Source organism: Tiliqua scincoides, chromosome 4, assembly GCF_035046505.1.
Source record: "Tiliqua scincoides isolate rTilSci1 chromosome 4, rTilSci1.hap2, whole genome shotgun sequence".
In the NCBI taxonomy this organism is placed as follows: domain Eukaryota; kingdom Metazoa; phylum Chordata; class Lepidosauria; order Squamata; family Scincidae; genus Tiliqua; species Tiliqua scincoides.
The window spans coordinates 208,576,685-208,596,684 of NC_089824.1; the positions used below are offsets into that span (position 1 = coordinate 208,576,685).

A 20,000-nucleotide genomic window follows, 5' to 3' on the forward strand; every position below is an offset into this window, starting at 1 on the left:
GATAGTTGACTAATTTATTATTGTTCTTCTCACCCTTTTGATCTGGTTTCAAGAAGATAGTCCACTGAAGATACATCGAACAGAAACTTTCCCCACCTACCGATCAGAGCATTGATAAAAGAGACTTCAGGACTTTCTGTGCGTGTGTGTGTGTGTCTTGAGATGGACTGACCCAGCAAGGACATTTTCATTGACACTGGATGACAACAGTGAAGCAGCCTGAAAGAAGAAAGACTGGATTAAGACCGCAAAATTATTTTTAAATCTTTGGCCAAATGATATATGGTCTGCAGATAATATTGGAAAATTGTTATATTTCATATTTACATCAGAACAATTATGCTGTTCCTCAGTGTGTCATTTTTTAAATAATATAATTGATATCTGTTGCTGATTTGTCCTATATTATTAGTTGTTCAGAATTCACTTCATCCATTTTGATGGTATCTTAGCTGACATAGTTTACAGTCCATGCATATTTTCCTTTAATTTCAGTGTCCCGATTCATTGTTAAACATACACAGCACTTTTCAGAATGATGACTAGTTTTTAGGAATTGGATTCTGTTGTCCCTGTCTGTTTCAAGTCTGGTTAAGACCGATCCCAGTCATTAAATGACAATTATCTTTTGGCTACATTCGTTTCACAAGCACTGTTTAAATATGTCTTTTAGAAACTAAGAAATAAAATGTCTTTCCCACACAATCTGAAATATTTCATACCTTTCTTCTGAGAGTCCCAGTTTGTGAGCAATAACCTAAGCACCAGATCTGTGGTTCTATTAACAGTCGTAGCTCTCAATGCAGCAATGGCAAGACCTCATTTGAAGTACCATCATCAGGTTTGGATAAAGCAATCAAAAGTGTTCCAGTTGCTTGGGTGGTTCAATTCCTTTTCAACTCACAGGCCAAGTGCTGGCTCATGATCTGAAAACATGTTGAACTATATATGTGGATATCCAACATGATCTTTTTTTTATTTTTTTTTAATTTTCCAAAAACAAATATAAACAAACACACATAACACAAAAAACATAACAGACATCACTACACAAAAAAAGGGGGTGCAGGAAATCATATATCATTATCATATATCACTAAAACTAATAAATCATTACATACCTTAATCGGTTTCCTCTTCTAAATTTACCTCTTAATATCATTTTTCATTCATCATTCATCTATCATATCATATCATAGTATATATGTACTGGAGAGGACACTGTTCCATAACCACCATTCAGAGCGCGATACCATAGTCTTCCAAGACTGAAGGATGCCAACAAAAAAATGTAATACAATCATCTAAATGCCCTGTCATATATTTCTAAAACTTCATTTTCAGCCAAGCATAAAATAATTTCCATTGCTCAATTTGGTGTTGGTTTTCGTTGTTGATCCAAATTTTCTGGAAACCTGTTCATTTCTGCCACATTCATTATTTTCTCTATTAATTCATCTTTCACTGATATTCTACAATCCTTCCACTATCTAAAATATAAAATCCTTGCTACAATTAAAATCTTAATAACTAAATACACATCTTTTTCTTTATCTATAACATCTAAAAATATACTTTTTAAAAAAATGTGTTGCTCTAATAAGTTTTATATTATGCTTCCGGATCTGTTCCCATTGATCTATTATGATATTATGGCCTATATTTTGTGCCCATTTTATCATACATTGTTTTACTATTTCTTCTTGCATCTCAAAATCCAATATAAACATACATTTTTTTAAGTATATTTTTCTTTTGTTTCTAGCAATAGTCTATCAAATGACATCTGTTCCATATAAAAATCTTCTTATTTGTCTTCCCCAAATCTTGAATCTAATTATAGGTGCATCCACCAGCCCATCTCCACACAGTGCCTTGACAATTCTTTTTTCTCTTCTTCCTCACTCTCCCTGGAACATGTCTCAAAATTCTAGCTTTATTATCATCTACTGTCCATTTCTTTTCCTGTGAAGCCTTCAGTAATTTATCTCTGTAAAAGGTTCTGATGGATTTCACATGAATTTCTCTTGGTAATTCATATTTTCTTAGATAAAAAGCGCTCACTCTTCTCACGGGATCCAATTCTTTAGGTATCTTCTCCATCAGTGTATAAATCCATTCTAATATTAATCTGACAATCTCTTGTGACGTATCTTCTCCTTTCTCTTGTATTTTGTACAATATTTTGTACAAATATTGTATAATATTTTGTATCCTCACCACTCGAGCTGCACTATCCATCTGAGTTTCCATTGTCTCTGCGTCATGCTGATTTTCTTCTATCTCTGATATTTTAGCTTGGTCTTTTCTTATCTTTTTTTCCCAATCTCTCAATCTCTTGTTTGTCTTCTTCTGATGTAATTTTCACATCTATGAAGTGTCCACTAAGTTCATCTAATCGTTTAATTAAAGCATACACGCTGTATTCGGTCTGTGCAGATTGATTTATTTGTTGCTGTACCATTGCCAACAGTTTTTCCATGTTGTCTTGCACAGTCTGTTTCCAATCTTTCCCTTTCCCTTCTTCTTGTACTAATTTTCCAAATCCCATCTCTGACGCTGGCAAACTTTGAACTTTCTTACCCGCCATCTTTGTTCTTCCTTCCTTTGAAACTCAAATATCTTTTGTTTGCAATGCTCTTTAAGACCACTAGATGTCTTCAGTGTATTATCTTCCTTGCTCCACTTATAGACACAGATCCAGTTCTTGCAATGTCTTTTTAAATCCACTAGATGTCACTAGATGTCACTGGTGCACTGTTTTTGTTTCTGTTCTCTTATCATTTATAGTTGTAGCCTTGGCAACCACATTCCTCTGTTCGCAAGAATCTCAAAACATCCAATCGCTCTTTCCGGCAATCTCAAACAATAGAATCAAACCAAGGCAATAAACGCTCCAATGCACAAACTTTATCCAAGGACAGTTAATCTACCAAAGTTCACAGTTATAAAGTTGTAATTATACTTTCATATATTCATAATAAGCTTGGCAAATCTTTTTCTCCTCACACTGATAAACAGCTGAGGGGAAAGCCTCCCCCCTCTTCTTTTCTCACAGCAAAAAAGAACCAGATCAGGCAATCAATCACTCAGTCCACGCCAGGCATACACAAATGGAATAACACTTACTTAAGTCTTTCAGTCTCTCCCTGCTGGGGCCTTCAGATTGAATCAGCATGAATTCTTCACCATTGCTGCCAGATGGCGAAATCTCCTGGGAAAGCCCCCCTGGTAGGGCTTATCTCCTCAGGAATCATGCCATCACATGAAGGAATTTGTTTCTCCTGACAAACATCCCCAGGTCTCCTTGAATCTGCAGTTTTTGAGAAAAAACAGAGTGCCTTTCAGGAGCTTGAGAAAGGCATGTCTGTTCAGCTGCTGGCTGGCCCCTCCCCTCCCAATATCCAACATGATCTGTAGAACCAGATCATGGTGGGGGGGGGCAGCAAGCCATTCCATGGTTGCAGCATTGCAATTCAGGACTGGTGAGTGTACAAAAAGTCATTTCCATAAGTATCAGAATGCAGCCCACCAAGCCACAAATTGTGCTCTGGGAGTATTGACAGTCCATCCTGGTTTTAGAGTCTTTGGCAGTCAAAAGATTTATGGATGGTGGTCCATAGTTCATTCAAGATGTGTAGACCTGCACTGTAGATGTAAGTCAGTGCATTCTTACGTGCTGAGGTCAATGTGGCATTTGTCCCCTGCCCTGGACTAAGCCCCAGCAGTCACTATGCATCAATACGGACCTGGGAGGAGGAGGAGCCAACAGTGGACGAACAGACATGTCCCCAGGAGCTCCTGGGAGACAGTTTGTTTTCCCCCAAATACTGCAGGTCTGAAGAGGACTTGAAGATCTTTGTTAGGAGAGACAAGATCTTCATCGGTGCAGGTATCTGGGAAACTGAAAGGTGGGGGCTTTCTTCTCAGAGGAATCTAACCATTTGTGACAGTATTGGGGGAGGTGCAGTGATCTGCAATCAAGCTGCTGGCTCCGTGCTGAGATGCCATATGGAGGGAAAAAAAAGCATGAAGTGTAAAGATTAAGCTGCAAATTTAAGATAAGCAAGTGTTAATATTTTCCCCAGCTCTGATTGACTGATTTGGCTAAAAGCCCTGGATATATTGGAGGCATTAATGAGAGACTTTTTAAGGAGGTTGAAAGTGCTCATTTTCTCTGTCGTGGAATAAATTGGTGGTAGATTTTAATTACAACTATATCTTGGGTGTGAACTAAAATCCAGAATTATTCTTGGACATAATTGGATATAAATATAATTCTCATTAGATTTGGAAGAGCTTTGATTTCTCTGCACCAGAGACAGTGAGACTGTTTTCATTTCTTTCTCTGTTAACCGCACTGGACTGTTATCTGCAAGAGGTATATAAGGAATGCGGATGGCAGAGTAGTAATGATGTGGTGGAAGTGAGGAGAATAATATGTTGTGGACATCTAGTGGACTAGAGAGAAATTCCAAAATGGACTCTGTTCCAGAAATGTGGATACAGAAAATCTTGATTAATACGGAGAGATTGCTTGTTATGGAGCAACAACAGCTGCTTTGGTCCTCGCAGATTCAAGCCAGTCTGGAGACTCTTTCCCAACAGATAGATGTCTGTAAGGAACAATTGGAAGATGTGAAGAAACAAGTAGAAGATAAACAAGGGAGTGAAAAAGCAGACAAGGAGGAAAATCAACAGGATGATCAACAGGATGAAGAAGAGGCACTGATGGAGATTAAGAAAGATAAGATGGACAGAGTAACAGGAGTGCACAAATCACAAAATTTGTTGGAACAAGAAGGAGAAAATATATCCCAGTTAACTGGAAGAATGAACACACCCTATATAAGAAAGTGTAGATTTATCAGATTCTGTTATAGAGATAAATTATTAAAGATATTACAGGAGAAAAAATGGAAAGTAAGAAAGAAAAAGAACCCTGAGGGGTAATCTGAGGGTTAAAGAAAATTGGAGGATTTATTCAGCTAATAACAATGGCCCAAATTTATTTGAAGAAAAAAAAAAAAGAATACATATGACATTGATAAATATGAATTAAAATGTATTAAAAAAATATAGCTGGAAATGTAAACATGTGGAAGAATTGTTTTATATGTGGTTATTATGTCAAAAAAAGTGTAATTAGATTGGAGAATTAGATTGGAGTTGAAATAGCTGAGGTGATAATTTTGGTAATTAGATTATGTTGTTTTAAATTGAAGTTAGTTTACGCTTGGTAGAAAGTGAATATTTAGAAAATATAGTATAGGGCATTAGGGAAAATTTATTGTATATTATATAAATAAATTGATAAATCAATAAGAGGTAGAAATAGATGAGTAAGTAGATTAGGAGATATAGTATGATTAATTAGTAATGTTATATGGTATTTAGCACTCCTAAACGTATGTTATATGTTCGTATGTTTGTGTGTGTTAATAAAAACAAATAAATAAATAAACAAAAACACGGACCTGTGCCAGCTTGATCACTGGCACAAGTCCATGTTGACCTGGGAAAGTGGATCCGACCCAAGAAGGGGGGGGGTCAGGATTTGATGTGTGTCACTGCTGCCAATCCTGCTTCCCTCCTGGGCTTGATCTCCTCCCTGTCCTCGTCACCACCCTGCTCCACCCACCCTTCCACCATTCTGCCTACCCTGTCCTGTTCACGCCCCCCCCACCTCCTACAATCCCCTGCATGGGTTTACCTGCTCCACAGAGACTCTGGATCCTCTGGTGCATGGGAGGCTTGAGCCTACCTGCCAGTGGGCTTGCAATGTGTGTTAGCAGAGGCTGCTTTGCAGCCATTGTAAAACAGTTCCCACCAGCACAATTCTAGTTACTAGAGATATTAACCAGATATATTGTATCAGCTTATCCTTAGACTCCGCTCATCCTTAGCCAAGCATGCAAACATTACACAAGACCAAGGTCTATTGACTGCAATCATTCACCGAGTTTGGCTGCCGAACACCCACAACTACTTGCAGGCTTGGCACTAGTGTGTGACTCCAGTTTGAGCTCTTGCAACAGAATGGGGCAAAATAAAACCTTTTCCTGTGCTCAAGTTCTCATTTCAAACTGGTGCATTTACTCATAAAGATCGGATCACTGAATGTGATGGAATTATTCAAAAGCCCTATACATAAACCATGACCCCAAGGACTGCGATTGCCTGATGGAGGCAATGGTATTGCACTTACAAGCCAAGAATCCCCCATTAATGTGCTCCCTGGTTATGTTCCCTTTGCCGGCTTTAGACAAGCACAAATTGCATGGAGGCCTGGGAGTGCTCCAAAGAGGGGCCATGACTAGTTGGGATATTCCTGTTTGCCTCCCCCATATACATTCAGGCCATACTGAATGACATAATGAACAGCCTAATAGGGTTAAAGTTGTAAGCATCTTGTGCTCCATGTTGCAGCCACGTTTGAGAAGTGCATAAATGTCCTGGACGCAGTGTACATGCTCATAAACACAGAAGCCTCAATTGAAATGCAGAAACCTCAGTTGGAACACAGGAGCCAGCTCTAACTGAGTTCACCCAGTTACGTGTAACAAGAACTAGACCTCTAATAGGAATTTCCATCCTGATCCTTCCTTTTCCTTCCCAAAACATTGAGCTGTGCCATTAGCCAATGCACACAGTCCCAGCCCACGAAATAGCTTCCCCTGTATGTGCACGTTACGTGAGTTCTGTAAGCGCATCTGGTAACAGAAGGCACCCCCCCCCCCAAGGTTCCACTTCACATTGATTTCCTTTGATGGTTTGAGGCTACTGATGACATTGTCTGATGTTAAGGGAATTTCCTGATTTGATTATCTGGATTTTATCTATATACATAAGTAGCATATCCCTAGTGATGGTGACCATCTTGATGATAACAAGATAATGCTCCAGCTTCTTATTCTTAAAAAAAAAAAGGCATCACCATATAAAGAAAAATGCATTGTATTTTCTGATCTTAGTTGGCCATAAAGGGAAAGGGAGAAATGCACAAAATATTTAAAAATTAAGCAGAAGGGTAGTCCATTGACATATTGAGAGGTAAGGATGTATGTACTGTAAGTTCTGTGTTGGATTCAAATCCCAGGATTGCATTTCTTGTAAACTTGCAAGTTCAGAAGCTGAGAAAAATAAATAATATTGCAAAATGTTTCCTGCAGACATTTTTAATAAAGCTGGAATTCATATACTGTAGCTGCTCATATATTGCTAACCAATAAAGCAAAAACCAAAATGCAGTGAATGAGGAGCTCAGGATTTAATATGAAGGTGATGAAAGAAAAAGAAAGATAGGAACACAAACAGAGAGGAGAATGGGTGCAGCTTTGCACCTTGGCCCTGACACAACTGTTGAGTTCAAGGAAAAGGGAGCTTATAAAACCTCTGGGGCTAGAAAAGGTGGAAGGAACCTTATTGCAGATCGGATCATATCTTGGCTGTGATGGAGAAGCTCAGTGCCCTTTCTCCCACCCACCCCCAATGACCACTGTAAGAAATTTATGATGTCAACTCCTAAAGTGGTAGTATATAATTGGCGACAAACTATTAGAACATTGAAGGGTGCACATTTAGGATGGAGGGGAAAAAAAAGACAACCTATCTTCTCTGCAGGATCACAGGCAGATATCTTTACCATCACCTGGTTCTGATCCTTTATAACTAGAGATGACGGGATTGAACCCAGGGCTTTCAAGGTAGATCAGCGTGTGACTTGTCACTGGGCTATGGAACCTAACAAATTTAAATAGCATCCCATTCCAAGAGGGAAATCAATGCACCATTGCTTAAACACCTGTCTGCAGAGTTTCAGTATGATCATCATTTACAAGGAGAAAAGATAAAATTTCCATTATTTCTCAGTTGGGTTTTTCATGTAAATAAGGGATCCGAAAGGTGATTTGGGACTATGGAGATAGTTATCTTGCAAGGTTTGTCCTACCAGCACATTCCCTTTGGCTACTGATAGCATCTGCTATTTGATCATGGAACTGGCAGTTTGGTAATCGCCCTCATTCAGCCTTCATATACGCAGTGATTGAAATCGTAGGACTTTACATACAGTTGAGCAGTCCAATTATAAGCTAGGCAGGAAATCCCACAACCCTGACCTTGAAATGATGGCCCCCTTAAATCAATTGCATCTGATAGCTGACTTCCACCATGGCAGGAAAATAAAACTTAGAGAAGGAACATCATCTCCCAAAGCTTTGTGTTCCACTTGTGCCTTGAGTATCATTTATGACATCTCAAGGCATAGAGTTGTCACAGCCTGTTAGACAAACGTGTACCTGCGTTACTGATGATCAGAATCAATTTTGCAGACTAGATATTTCTGCACCATTGTGAAATGAATTAGTTGGAGAGGTCACAAGCTAAGCAGAACAGGAGAGGTCAACGTATCAGACAGCGCCTGGCTCTGGGAGGAAGGTTTCTACCAAGCCACTTGGAGCTGAATTCTAATAGGTACTTCTGTACTTTAGGGCATGTATATAATGATGAGAGTGGGGGTGACTGAATGTCAGACATGGGTGGAACATGCCTTAGCCACAAGAATACCAGATGAGTCTAATATACTTGTTAGACAAATCTGTGATCAGGGTAAGACGCATAAACTGATTGGATCTAGGGAAGGAAATAAGAAAATGTGTGTTTTCTTGCAGACAGACCATCTCATTGCGTTGGCTGACAGGAGAGAGAGAGAGAGAGAGAGAGAGAGAGAGAGAGAGAGAAGGAAATTATTGTGCTCTGCCTTTCTCTTCTCTCTGCTGGTCATGGGGGACATTTCTCCCACCCAAAAGGCCAGAAGGCGGTACCCTTTTTCCCCATTTGTCAATGGGATGGATATGCCATTTGATTGAAACCTCTTCACTCCATTGACTAGCAAGGAATTTTGTGCATGTACAAAAATCTCACTGACAGTATCTCCTTCCTCTTCTCTCTGCTAGCCAATAGGGATATTATTTTCTGCTCAGCCAGACTGGAAATTTAGAAGGCAGGAAATAAGTAAGTTGAGGGGACAAGTGAGAGAAAGTGAGGGTGGGGTGGTTGAGGGGCTTTCCTCCCATCCAGAAAGTGGACACCCTGTCCTGTAAGCACTTCTGAATATTGTCCTATCTTCTTTTGAAATTGTATGCAACCTTCTAGGTGACCTGACTCATCCTTGGACTCTTTTTAGGAAGTTCCTCCTAATATCTATTTAATCCAAATCTATCACTTAGATGGGAGATTTACAGCCCAATTTTATCACCCACCTGTAAGTGCTGTGATGTCAACAGGGTGATGGGGGGGCGGGTGGCGACCAGATAGCCTTAGAGAAATAAAAATATTTTTTACTACTCATTAGTTGTTTTCCTACTTGCTAGTGCAAGTAAAAGCAGGAGTGTGGGCAATCAAGAGCACAGCTGCACACATGTGCTTCAATCTCACTGCAATCAATGGAACTTATGAAGTGCTTAGACCTTTGTGTTGGAAAGCAGCCAATGACATGAAACACCTCAGGACTATGACGTCAGCTGATCCTTAATAAGCAGTGTATTCCATCAATAAGGGCTGGGCATTGCTACTCTATAGCTCTGAAAGGAATTCCACGGCTTCAGGATCAGGGCTCACTCTGTTCTTTCTGTTTCTGAATAGCCAGTCACTTTCAGATTGATTTTCCATTGCTCTAAATCAGGGATCTCCAAACATTTTGGCCAGAGGGCCGCATCAAATATCTGGCATGGTGTTGGGGGCCGAAAAAAGAATTTAAATATAAAATTTATATAAATAAATTAGAGATGGAACTTAGATGAGTGAATAAATGAATGAATGGGCTCATTCCTTCAAACTCTCTGGCCCTTGAACACCCTTCAGACACAACCAGAGCACAGTTCTAGTCATGTTTGGCCAAGTGGGCTAGGGGCTTTCAGGGGCTGGCTGCAGGCCAAATAGAGGCTTGCCGCAGGCCGCAACTGGCCCCCAGGCCAGGGTTTGGAGACCCCTGCTCTAAACCATGGGTCTCCAAACCCTGGCCCAGGGGCCAGATGCGGCCCACAGTCAGCCTCAGTCCAGCCCACGGTCAGCCTCTTGTCCCCTGAAAATGTCTGGGGACGCTGGGAATAACTAAAAAAAATTATTAAATTTTTTTTCTGGCCCTCAACACCATGCCAGATATTTGATGTGGCCCTTTGGCCAAAATGTTTGGAGACCCCTGCTCTAAACAGCAATGAAACACTTCCAGGCTTTCCAAGAATCCTCAGCACCACCACCACTTCCAAATATTATTATTATTATTATTATTATTATTATTATTATTATTATTATTATTATTATTTTTGTATTGGCAACCTTCTGTCTCGAAAGACTATGGTATCGCGCTCTGAAAGGTGGTTCTGGCACAGCGTCTAGTGTGGCTGAAAAGGCCAATCCGGGAGTGACAATCCCTTCCACACCGGGAGCAAGTGCAGTCTGTCCCTGGTCTGTCTCCCTGGCTGTGGGCCTTCCTTCTTTGCCTCTTAGCCGCAGACTGTTGGCAAAGTGTCTCTTCAAACTGGGAAAGGCCATGCTGCACAGTCTGCCTCCAAGCGGGCCGCTCAGAGGCCAGGGTTTCCCACTTGTTGAGGTCCATCCCTAAGGCCTCATTAATTAATGAGGCCTTAATTAATTAATGAGGCACTTGTTGAGGTCCATTCCTAAGGCCTTATTAATTATAATTAATAATAATAATAATTATTATTATTATTATTAAACAGTATTTATATACTGCTTTTCAGCAAAGAGTTCACAAAGCGGTTTACAGAAAAAGTCAAATAACTAACGGCTCCAAATAATAGCCTCTCTGCTTGGCATTCTAAACAGGTAACAAGGGTTTTGTTTTCCTCCTTCAGCAAAAATGGGCCTACTATTTGCATACCTACTCTGGACTCAAAGACAGACAGTATGAAACTGCCACATCACTTTTAAAGCTGCTTGGCACATTTTAATTCACTCTGAAATGCTGAGAGCTAATGCAATGTAGTGGCTGAGGCTGGAGTGCCAATCCTTTTCTCACTTTCCTTGGAGTAAGATCCAGTGGCGTAGCTAGAGGGGGTGCAAAGCACTAAGTTTTGCAGGTTGTACTTCATGTTGTTAGCTCTCTTGTACATCTAAGCAGCCTTCCGGCACACGCCTCCATTTTGCTCCCACTGCCTGGAGTGGCTATGAAGGGGAGGGGAAGGGGCCGCTTACATGCTGCGCTGAGGCTCCTTGCAAATCTTAGTGCTTTGCACCCCCCTCTAGCTACGCCACTGCTACCTAGTATAATTTTATAAGCAATTATAATTTATAACTATAATTTTTTAAAAATGTGACCTGGAATAAAAACACATAACATCACTTTATGCACTTCTCATTAAACAAAATCTGCTATCAAACATAACAGACCAAAAAAATCACATCTCTAACCATCGGACACCTAATCTTTGTCTGGGCACCGTCCAATGAACACTCGAGACAACACACATGGGAGAAAGGGTCACTTTATTCGTATTTTAATACTGAAAGGAGGCCGAGACCTGCAGTTGCAGGGGCAGCGGAAACCCCAGTGTGGTGCAGAGGCGGGACCACTGGGCGGCCCCAGAACCAACTCTGTCCCCCAGGCTGGATGTGCACCCGACAAAACAGGGCAGCTTGCTGTGCCCCGTTCTTGGGTGACGCAGCTCATCCAGATTTGTCCTATAAGGGGAAGGCAGCCGGACTGCGGGCTGTGCCGCCTTGAGCTGCTGAGCCTCTGAGGAGGACCCCCGCGGTCCTGGCCAGGGCCCCGTCAATGTCCTCGTGCCGCTGAGCCCCTGAGGACTGCTTTTGGGTTCTGCCCTGCCTATGCTGTTTGAAGGTGCACTCCAAAGTCCCAAGCACGCCTCTACCGCACCACCTGCCACAAGGAGGGTCAGCCTAGCGCTTGGACTCCCCCGCTCTCAAGTAGGGGGAGAAGCACTTTAAGGCCATCCTGCAGGTCTCTCAGAAAGATGTCCATCCCCTGCTCAGACAAGTGCCCCCATCTCCTCTGTAGAGAGCAGGCATCGAGAAGGCAGTGGCTGGATGCACAATGACCCGTCCACCGGTCCGTGCCACAAACTGGCCACTCTCTTTGGCAACCTTCCTCATCCTCTCCACCTTAGCACAGCAGCTGGCACCATGCCACACCTGCCGCTGTAGGAAGTCCAACCAGACCACCATGATGCCAGGCAGCCAACCCTGAAGGGTGGTGAGCTCCTTGCCTGCTCTGAGCCTGAGTGGCAGCCCGGACATCCCACACAGATCACTTTCACGCAGGTGGATCACCAATATGTCAGGCGACAAGTTCTCCTTCAATTACTCTGCCATTGCGGGCAGCAGCTGGCTCCACCGCATCCCCCGCTTGGCCAGCCAGCCAACTTGCATGACAGGGCTGAGCCCGAGCTGTGTTCCTAATTGCGGCCGCCCACTTGCAGACCCAAACTACCATGGAATGGCCGCAGGACAGTTCACAAACCGGCTTCTCACCGCATCCTGAAGAAGGGAAAGATAAGTTATTGCCACAACCCCTGCCCCTTCTAAGCAGGTCATCATCAGATCATCGCCCCTCCCTCACCAGAGCAGGGATGGCTCACCTGCTAAGTGAGTTGGTGGCATCACTCCTCTCTATAATGGAATAGGGGCTGTGTACATGTTAGCAGGTTGGTGACAGTACATCCCCCCTCTCCCACTGGAGCAGGGACAGCCCGCCCATTAAAGCGGTTGGTAACACTGCCTGTTAAGCAGGTTGGTAGCAACATTGCTGACATAACATCACCCTTCCCCCACTGGAGGAGGGGCCGCTCTCCCACCAAGTGGGCTGGTAACCTCACCTCTCTCTCAAGGAACCAGGGCAGCTTACCTGCTGGCGGGGTGTTGACAGAACGTCACCCATCTCCCATTGGGCAGGGGCAGCACACTCGTTAAGTGGGTTGGTGGGTTGGCCCCTAAAGCAGTGGGGGCTGAGCACCTGTTAAGCATGCTGTTAACAGAAAAATCGTCCCTCTCAAGGAGAAGGGCCACAATCCCGTCAAGTGGGCTGGTAACTGCACATCACCCCTTTCCTAGGAGGAGGGGCAGAGCACCCATTAAATGGTTGCTAATAGAACGCCCCTCCCCTCGAAGAAGAAGGGGCCACAAATTCCTAAGTGGGTTTGTAACCAAACATTGCAGCTCCCCCAGGAGCCGGGACAGTGTACCCATTAAGTGGGCTGGTAACAAAACATCACCCCTCTCTAAGGAGAAGCGGCTATGCGGGTTGTTAACAGAAACCTCCTTTCCTCTTCCAAAGGCCTAGCGGATTATGCTCACTAAGTGGGTCTGCACCGGAACACCCCCTTTCTGGTGCAGACCCACTTAGTGGGCATAATGCCCCTAGGCCTTTGGACACCCCCCTTCTCTGAAAGGAGTAGGGGCAGTACTCCTGGTAAGCGTGTTGTTGACAGAACATCACCACCCCCACAGGAGTCGGGTAAGCGCACCCGTTAGGCAGGCTGGTAACAGATCGCCATCCTCCCCTAAGGAGAAGGGGTAGCATGCCTGTTAAGCAGGTTGGTAATGGAATGCCACTCTTCCCTTAAGGGCGTAGGGGGCGGCGCACCCGTTAAGCAGTGTGCTACGGGACATATCTCCTCTCTCAAGGAGCAGGGGCAGCATGTCCACCAAGTGAGTTGCTAAATGCCCTGCTGATGCCCAGGGAAAACATAGTATGGGTGTTGAAGCCTGGCCAGGAAGCTTTCAAAGCGGCTCCCACATAGATGGAATGCATGCTGTAAGCAATCCGAGATGGCCAGGGGCTCCCCATGTGCCTCCAAATATCTTCTGAAACTGATGAAGTATTAACAAGGAGGCGGTCAGGTGCCTGGGAGGAGATCGTTGCGGGTGGTTGGACTGGTGTAAGCTGGGCAGATGCGACAGTTAGGGGAGCCACCACCGCACTATCGTCCATGCCCCTTCTGGTCTGTCTCATCCATCTGCAGGCACCAGTATGCTGTGTTAAGACTCAGCCTGCGATCATCATGCCACAATGCTTGTTAGGGGAGACACAAACCTGGATTTGGCAAGCAGCTCATTGGGGGGGGGAAGCGCCCCCTTAAAGATACCCAGATACTAGGCTGCCCAGTGAAGTCTCACAAGCCAAAGGGCAACATAAGCAAATTTCATGTTAATCCTCGCATATGATGCTGGGGGTAGCTGGCTAGTGCCCATCAGCAACTATAAAGGTGGCTCTACTAAAACCCACAGTATCTTCCCTATTTTGCAAGTCCCTAGCTTAAGCCCGCCATCCGCTCCTGGGCCTAACTGAAAGGCGTCGTTATCTAGCACCAGTAGTGAAGGAATGAGAGACAAAAAGTTGGGGGAGGACCTTCCTTTGGGAAGTGAGCTGACCTGCCAAATCTACTGAACCTGTATGTACATAAGAACATAAGAACAGCCCCACTGGATCAGGCCATAGGCCCATCTAGTCCAGCTTCCTGTAACTCACAGCAGCCCACCAAATGCCCCAGGGAGCACACCAGATAACAAGAGACCTCATCCTGGTGCCCTCCCTTGCATCTGACATAGCCCATTTCTAAAATCAGGAGGTTGCACATACACATCATGGTTTGTAACCCGTAATGGATTTTTCCTCCAGAAACTTGTCCAATCCCCTTTTAAAGGCATCCAGGCCAGATGCCATCACCACATCCTTTGGCAAGGAGTTCCACAGACCAACCACACATCGAGTAAAGAAATATTTTCTTTTGTCTGTTCTAACTCTCCCAACACCCAATTTTAGTGGATGGCCCCTGATTCTGGTGTTATGTGAGAATGCAAAGAGCTTCTGTCTATCCACTTTATCCTTCCCATGCATGTCTTCCTCTGGCAGCTGGATCTGAAAGGTTATGCCACCCATGCTCAGGTGGCATACTGGTCCATGTTAAGCCAAGGTCTCAGAGGACTGTGCTCAGAGTCAGGCTTGCCCCTGAGCTGTCTGCCAGGATGCTCTGCGTAAAAGGGGGAAGAACCTCAGCTCTGTCCTTATTTATCCAAGAGACATGCTGGGCAAAAGTGTCTGCATGTTCATTTCAAAATGCCTAGAGAAGTGAAGCTCTCCTCAGACGCTTCCCCTAGTGAAGTTGCTGGCCGAGCTGCCTTCAAAAGTGCGTTGGATCTGCACCCATGGCACATCCCCCAGCACCTAGGACTACTAAGCCTTGCCACTAGCCTTCAGGTGACTGCTACCTTTCCAGCTCCCCCAAGCCCCTTTGGGTGGCATAACCAGCCATACCTCGAGCCCCACTGTGGGATCCTCCACCCCCAGTGGGGTTTTACTAGGTAGCGAAAGCCCTAAATCTAGAAATGCTGCTCACAAGCATAGCCCTGCTGAGCACATTACACCATAGCCCTGACTGGCATGGTGGCTTATGTCCCCATATTCTGAATTGGTTGGCCCCAGAGGGCACATCTAAATTACGGATGAGGCGTAAATCAAAATCCCTTTAACCAAATTGCCCGATACTTGCAACTCTCTCCCCTCTCCAACCAAGGGGGGCGGCAATATACTTGTAAGATACTGGGAGTTTCTCTACCATCCCAACCCACCAGACCCCAGGTGGGTCTCTGGCCCTCTGGAGATTTGTTGAAGCCTGCACTGGCCCGATGCAACCGCTCTCAGCGTGAGGGCGACTGTTTGACCTATCGCGTGAGCTGAGGGATGAGGACTGTCTCCACTGCTTGCTGTCTCACGTCCGTGATGCAGTAGTGGCAGCAAAGGAAAGGCCAGCCTTGCTTTGTGCAAGGCCTTTTATAGGCTTTGAGCTATTGTAAGACCTTCATTCATTCATATAAGTTCATCTTTAATATATTCATTTATGTATACTTATGTAAATGTATTCAAATTTTAAATGTAAATTAATTCTTTCCCCCCTCCCCCCGGCCCCCGACACAGTGTCAGAGAGTAACCGAGGAGTTAAGTCAGATAGAGGTTAAAAGAGAAGATGTTTCAGACCTCATTGATAAATTAAAGATCAATAAGTCACCGGGCCCTGATGGCATACACCCAAGGGTTATTAAGGAATTGAAGAATGAAGTTGCAGATCTCTTGACTAAGGTATGCAACTTGTCCCTCAAAACGGCCACGGTGCCAGAAGATTGGAGGATAGCAAATGTCACGCCTATTTTTAAAAAGGGAAAGAGGGGGGACCCAGGAAACTATAGGCCGGTCAGCCTAACATCTATACCGGGTAAGATGGTGGAATGCCTCATCAAAGATAGGATCTCAAAACACATAGACGAACAGGCCTTGCTGAGGGAGAGTCAGCATGGCTTCTGTAAGGGTAAGTCTTGCCTCACAAACCTTATAGAATTCTTTGAAAAGGTCAACAGGCATGTGGATGCGGGAGAACCCGTGGACATTATATATCTGGACTTTCAGAAGGCGTTTGACACGGTCCCTCACCAAAGGCTACTGAAAAAACTCCACAGTCAGGGAATTAGAGGACAGGTCCTCTCGTGGATTGAGAACTGGTTGGAGGCCAGGAAGCAGAGAGTGGGTGTCAATGGGCAATTTTCACAATGGAGAGAGGTGAAAAGCGGTGTGCCCCAAGGATCTGTCCTGGGACCGGTGCTTTTCAACCTCTTCATAAATGACCTGGAGACAGGGTTGAGCAGTGAAGTGGCTAAGTTTGCAGATGACACCAAACTTTTCCGAGTGGTAAAGACCAGAAGTGATTGTGAGGAGCTCCAGAAGGATCTCTCCAGACTGGCAGAATGGGCAGCAAAGTGGCAGATGCGCTTCAATGTCGGTAAGTGTAAAGTCATGCACATTGGGGCAAAAAATCAAAACTTTAGATATAGGCTGATGGGTTCTGAGCTGTCTGTGACAGATCAGGAGAGAGATCTTGGGGTGGTGGTGGACAGGTCGATGAAAGTGTCGACCCAATGTGCGGCGGCAGTGAAGAAGGCCAATTCTATGCTTGGGATCATTAGGAAGGGTATTGAGAACAAAACGGTTAGTATTATAATGCCGTTGTACAAATCTATGGTAAGGCCACACCTGGAGTATTGTGTCCAGTTCTGGTCGCCGCATCTCAAAAAAGACATAGTGGAAATGGAAAAGGTGCAAAAGAGAGCGACTAAGATGATTACGGGACTGGGGCACCTTCCTTATGAGGAAAGGCTACGGCGTTTGGGCCTCTTCAGCCTAGAAAAGAGACGCTTGAGGGGGGACATGATTGAGACATACAAAATTATGCAGGGGATGGACAGAGTGGATAGGGAGATGCTCTTTACACTCTCACATAATACCAGAACCAGGGGACATCCACTAAAATTGAGCGTTGGGCGGGTTAGGACAAACAAAAGAAAATATTTCTTTACTCAGCGCGTGGTTGGTCTGTGGAACTCCTTGCCACAGGATGTGGTGCTGGCGTCTAGCCTAGACGCCTTTAAAAGGGGATTGGACGAGTTTCTGGAGGAAAAATCCATTATGGGGTACAAGCCATGATGTGTATGCGCAACCTCCTGATTTTAGGAATGGGTTAAGTCAGAATGCCAGATGTAGGGGAGAGCACCAGGATGAGGTCTCTTGTTATCTGGTGTGCTCCCTGGGGCATTTGGTGGGCCGCTGTGAGATACAGGAAGCTGGACTAGATGGGCCTATGGCCTGATCCAGTGGGGCTGTTCTTATGTTCTTATGTTCTTATGTAGAGATGATGTGGCCCTCCTGCCAAAAACTTTGGACACCCCTACTCTAAGGGAAGGCACAGATAAACATATTCAAAATAAATATATAAAAGGTGCAGTTGTGGCCCAGCTCTCTTTCTTTCTGCTTTAGGCCACCATCTCTGACCAGTAGATGTCTCTCTATTGCCACATCAGGGGAAGAAAGAAAATAAGCCAGCAACTTTATTTACTTTATCAGTACCTACTTCATGCTTTGATCCCTCGCTAAACTCGGGTTTATAGCTAATAAAGTCGAACTATCTTATATTTTTTCTTCTTCCGTCTGACGTATGGAACCTTCCCCCAATTTCTGCTGTATCAAGCCTCTGTTCTTTATCTCCCCTATTCTAAATGGGAGCAGGTTGCTGAAACCTTATAGACAAAACAATAAAAGTGTAAATGGGAAGGGGAAAGAGCTGTAATTGTTTCCTCTGCAAATATATGGGCCTTGGCCAATGTTTTCCTGAGCTACTGCTCAGATGAGGTGCAAGCAGGACAGAGTGGAATTTAAAGAGGGAATCCTTTTCAAATCCTTGGAGTGCGGCTTGGTCTCGAAACATGGAGGAGGTGGGATTGCTTTGCGAGTTAAATGGCAGCACATCAAATGGTGGGACCAATCCTTTGGTGTGGGCATGCAGGGGAGGGTTAAGGAGGAAGCCATACAAAGATGTACTAGCGCCTTTTGTAGGACTTTTTCATCTAGTCTTGTAACAGTTATTCGTCATAGTATCAGTGAGAATGCTGTCTTGGTGTCAGCGAAGGTGCAACTCAGAATGCTGTCCAATGCCTCCTTGAATCAGCTGCAACGGCACAATTTTTTTTTAAATAGTAGCAGTATATCTTACTGCAATTCACACATGTTCTCGTCAATTGCAGAAGTGGAGAACTTCCAGCAGATCCACACAAACAAAGGCAATCCTTTTCTTGCGTAGTTCCTGTAAATCAAAACAGAACTGCAGCACTTCTACATGCAAAGAAACTGCTCAAGGAGTGCCTCTTTACCCAGTTCACAGGGGTAACTATATTATGATACATGGAAATGAGAGCTGACTCGTATTAACTCCTTATTGGTTCCGAGCTGTATCATAATAACATCTCATTGGCTCTCAGGACAATCAGTCTCTTAGGTCAGTTCTGAGTTAATGAAATCCACTTCTAGTTCCATAAGGCAGTTGTCTTTTCATTTCTGGTTAATTGGCAATAACTTTGATAGAATACAGAGATTCCAATGCAGTTTGTTTCACTGCACTCTGCATTAAATTACCTTTCCAATGATATATAACATAATGGTATTGTTTGTACATACCAAGGTTTTCACGATTTTGGACACTAGTGTCAAGCCCAGCTTGTTGCCCCCCCCCCAAAAAAAAAAAACTTGATGCCCGGTGCAATTGCTACTCCCTGCATCCCCTTAGCTAGGCCACTGGATAGATGATCCACTTCCTGTTCACTTTTAGTGGGCAGAATGTGGATTCATGTGGGTTGCATCCATGGCAGATTGGAAGGCAGTGGCAGCAGCAAACTCGGGGTAAACGGCAACGGCACTCCAATTCTATCTCCCTCTTTAACCCCCCCTCCCAATATCTGCTGCTGATGCAACCCCATCACCTCAACCAATGAATGGGCTGCCCCTGCCTTGTGTACCAAGAAAGAGTTGCCCATCCTTCTGTTATGCTTGCCAACAGGTAAGAATATTTATGGAATCAGATTCCGGATTGTGAAATTCAACTCTATGGGATATTTTGTCCAGAGCAGAATAAATATCGGAATCCATATATATCCAAAAAAATACATGGAGAGATATGTTTTTAAAGCGCCAATAAAACAACTGTTCTGACTTAAGAAGAATAAAGCCTTCAAAACTACTCTTATGGTCTTGCAGGAAGAAAAAAAATAATCGAAATCCCACGTAGCCCAGTCATTTGAAACGGGGTGTTACACGTGCATCAGAGATCTGACTTAAAATGGCCCCAGAGGCAGAAATTTCTGCCACCAAGAGCTCCAGCTTGTTCAACACCACAGATTTTAACTGCTTCTTAGAACACACACACACACACACACACACACACACACACACACACCCACACACACACACAAGCATCCCCTTGTATCTGCAGATCCAATAATAATAATACAGGCATTTATATACCGCCTTTCTTGGTCTTTATTCAAGGCTTTATTCATTATCTTTATTTATTATCTGCAGTTCTCGTGGATACTGGGGGACCGCTTTAAAAATGTGCAGAACATCTTTTTTAAAAAGCCGTAAA

The 20,000-nt window shown here is 44.0% G+C and overlaps 1 protein-coding gene across 2 annotated transcripts in view; it reads left to right on the forward strand.

Annotated features, from left to right (window-relative positions):
* DOK5 (docking protein 5) overlaps positions 1-115 on the forward strand; it is a 58,111-nt gene extending 57,996 nt beyond the window's left edge. Inside the window, exon 8 of one of the 2 annotated variants that reach the window (XM_066625080.1) lies at positions 54-115. In XM_066625080.1, coding sequence (XP_066481177.1) covers positions 54-115 — 62 coding nt within the window. The remainder of the gene's footprint in view (positions 1-53) is intronic. The other variant, XM_066625082.1, reaches the window with a different exon arrangement.
* The last annotated feature ends 19,885 nt before the right edge of the window (positions 116-20,000 follow it).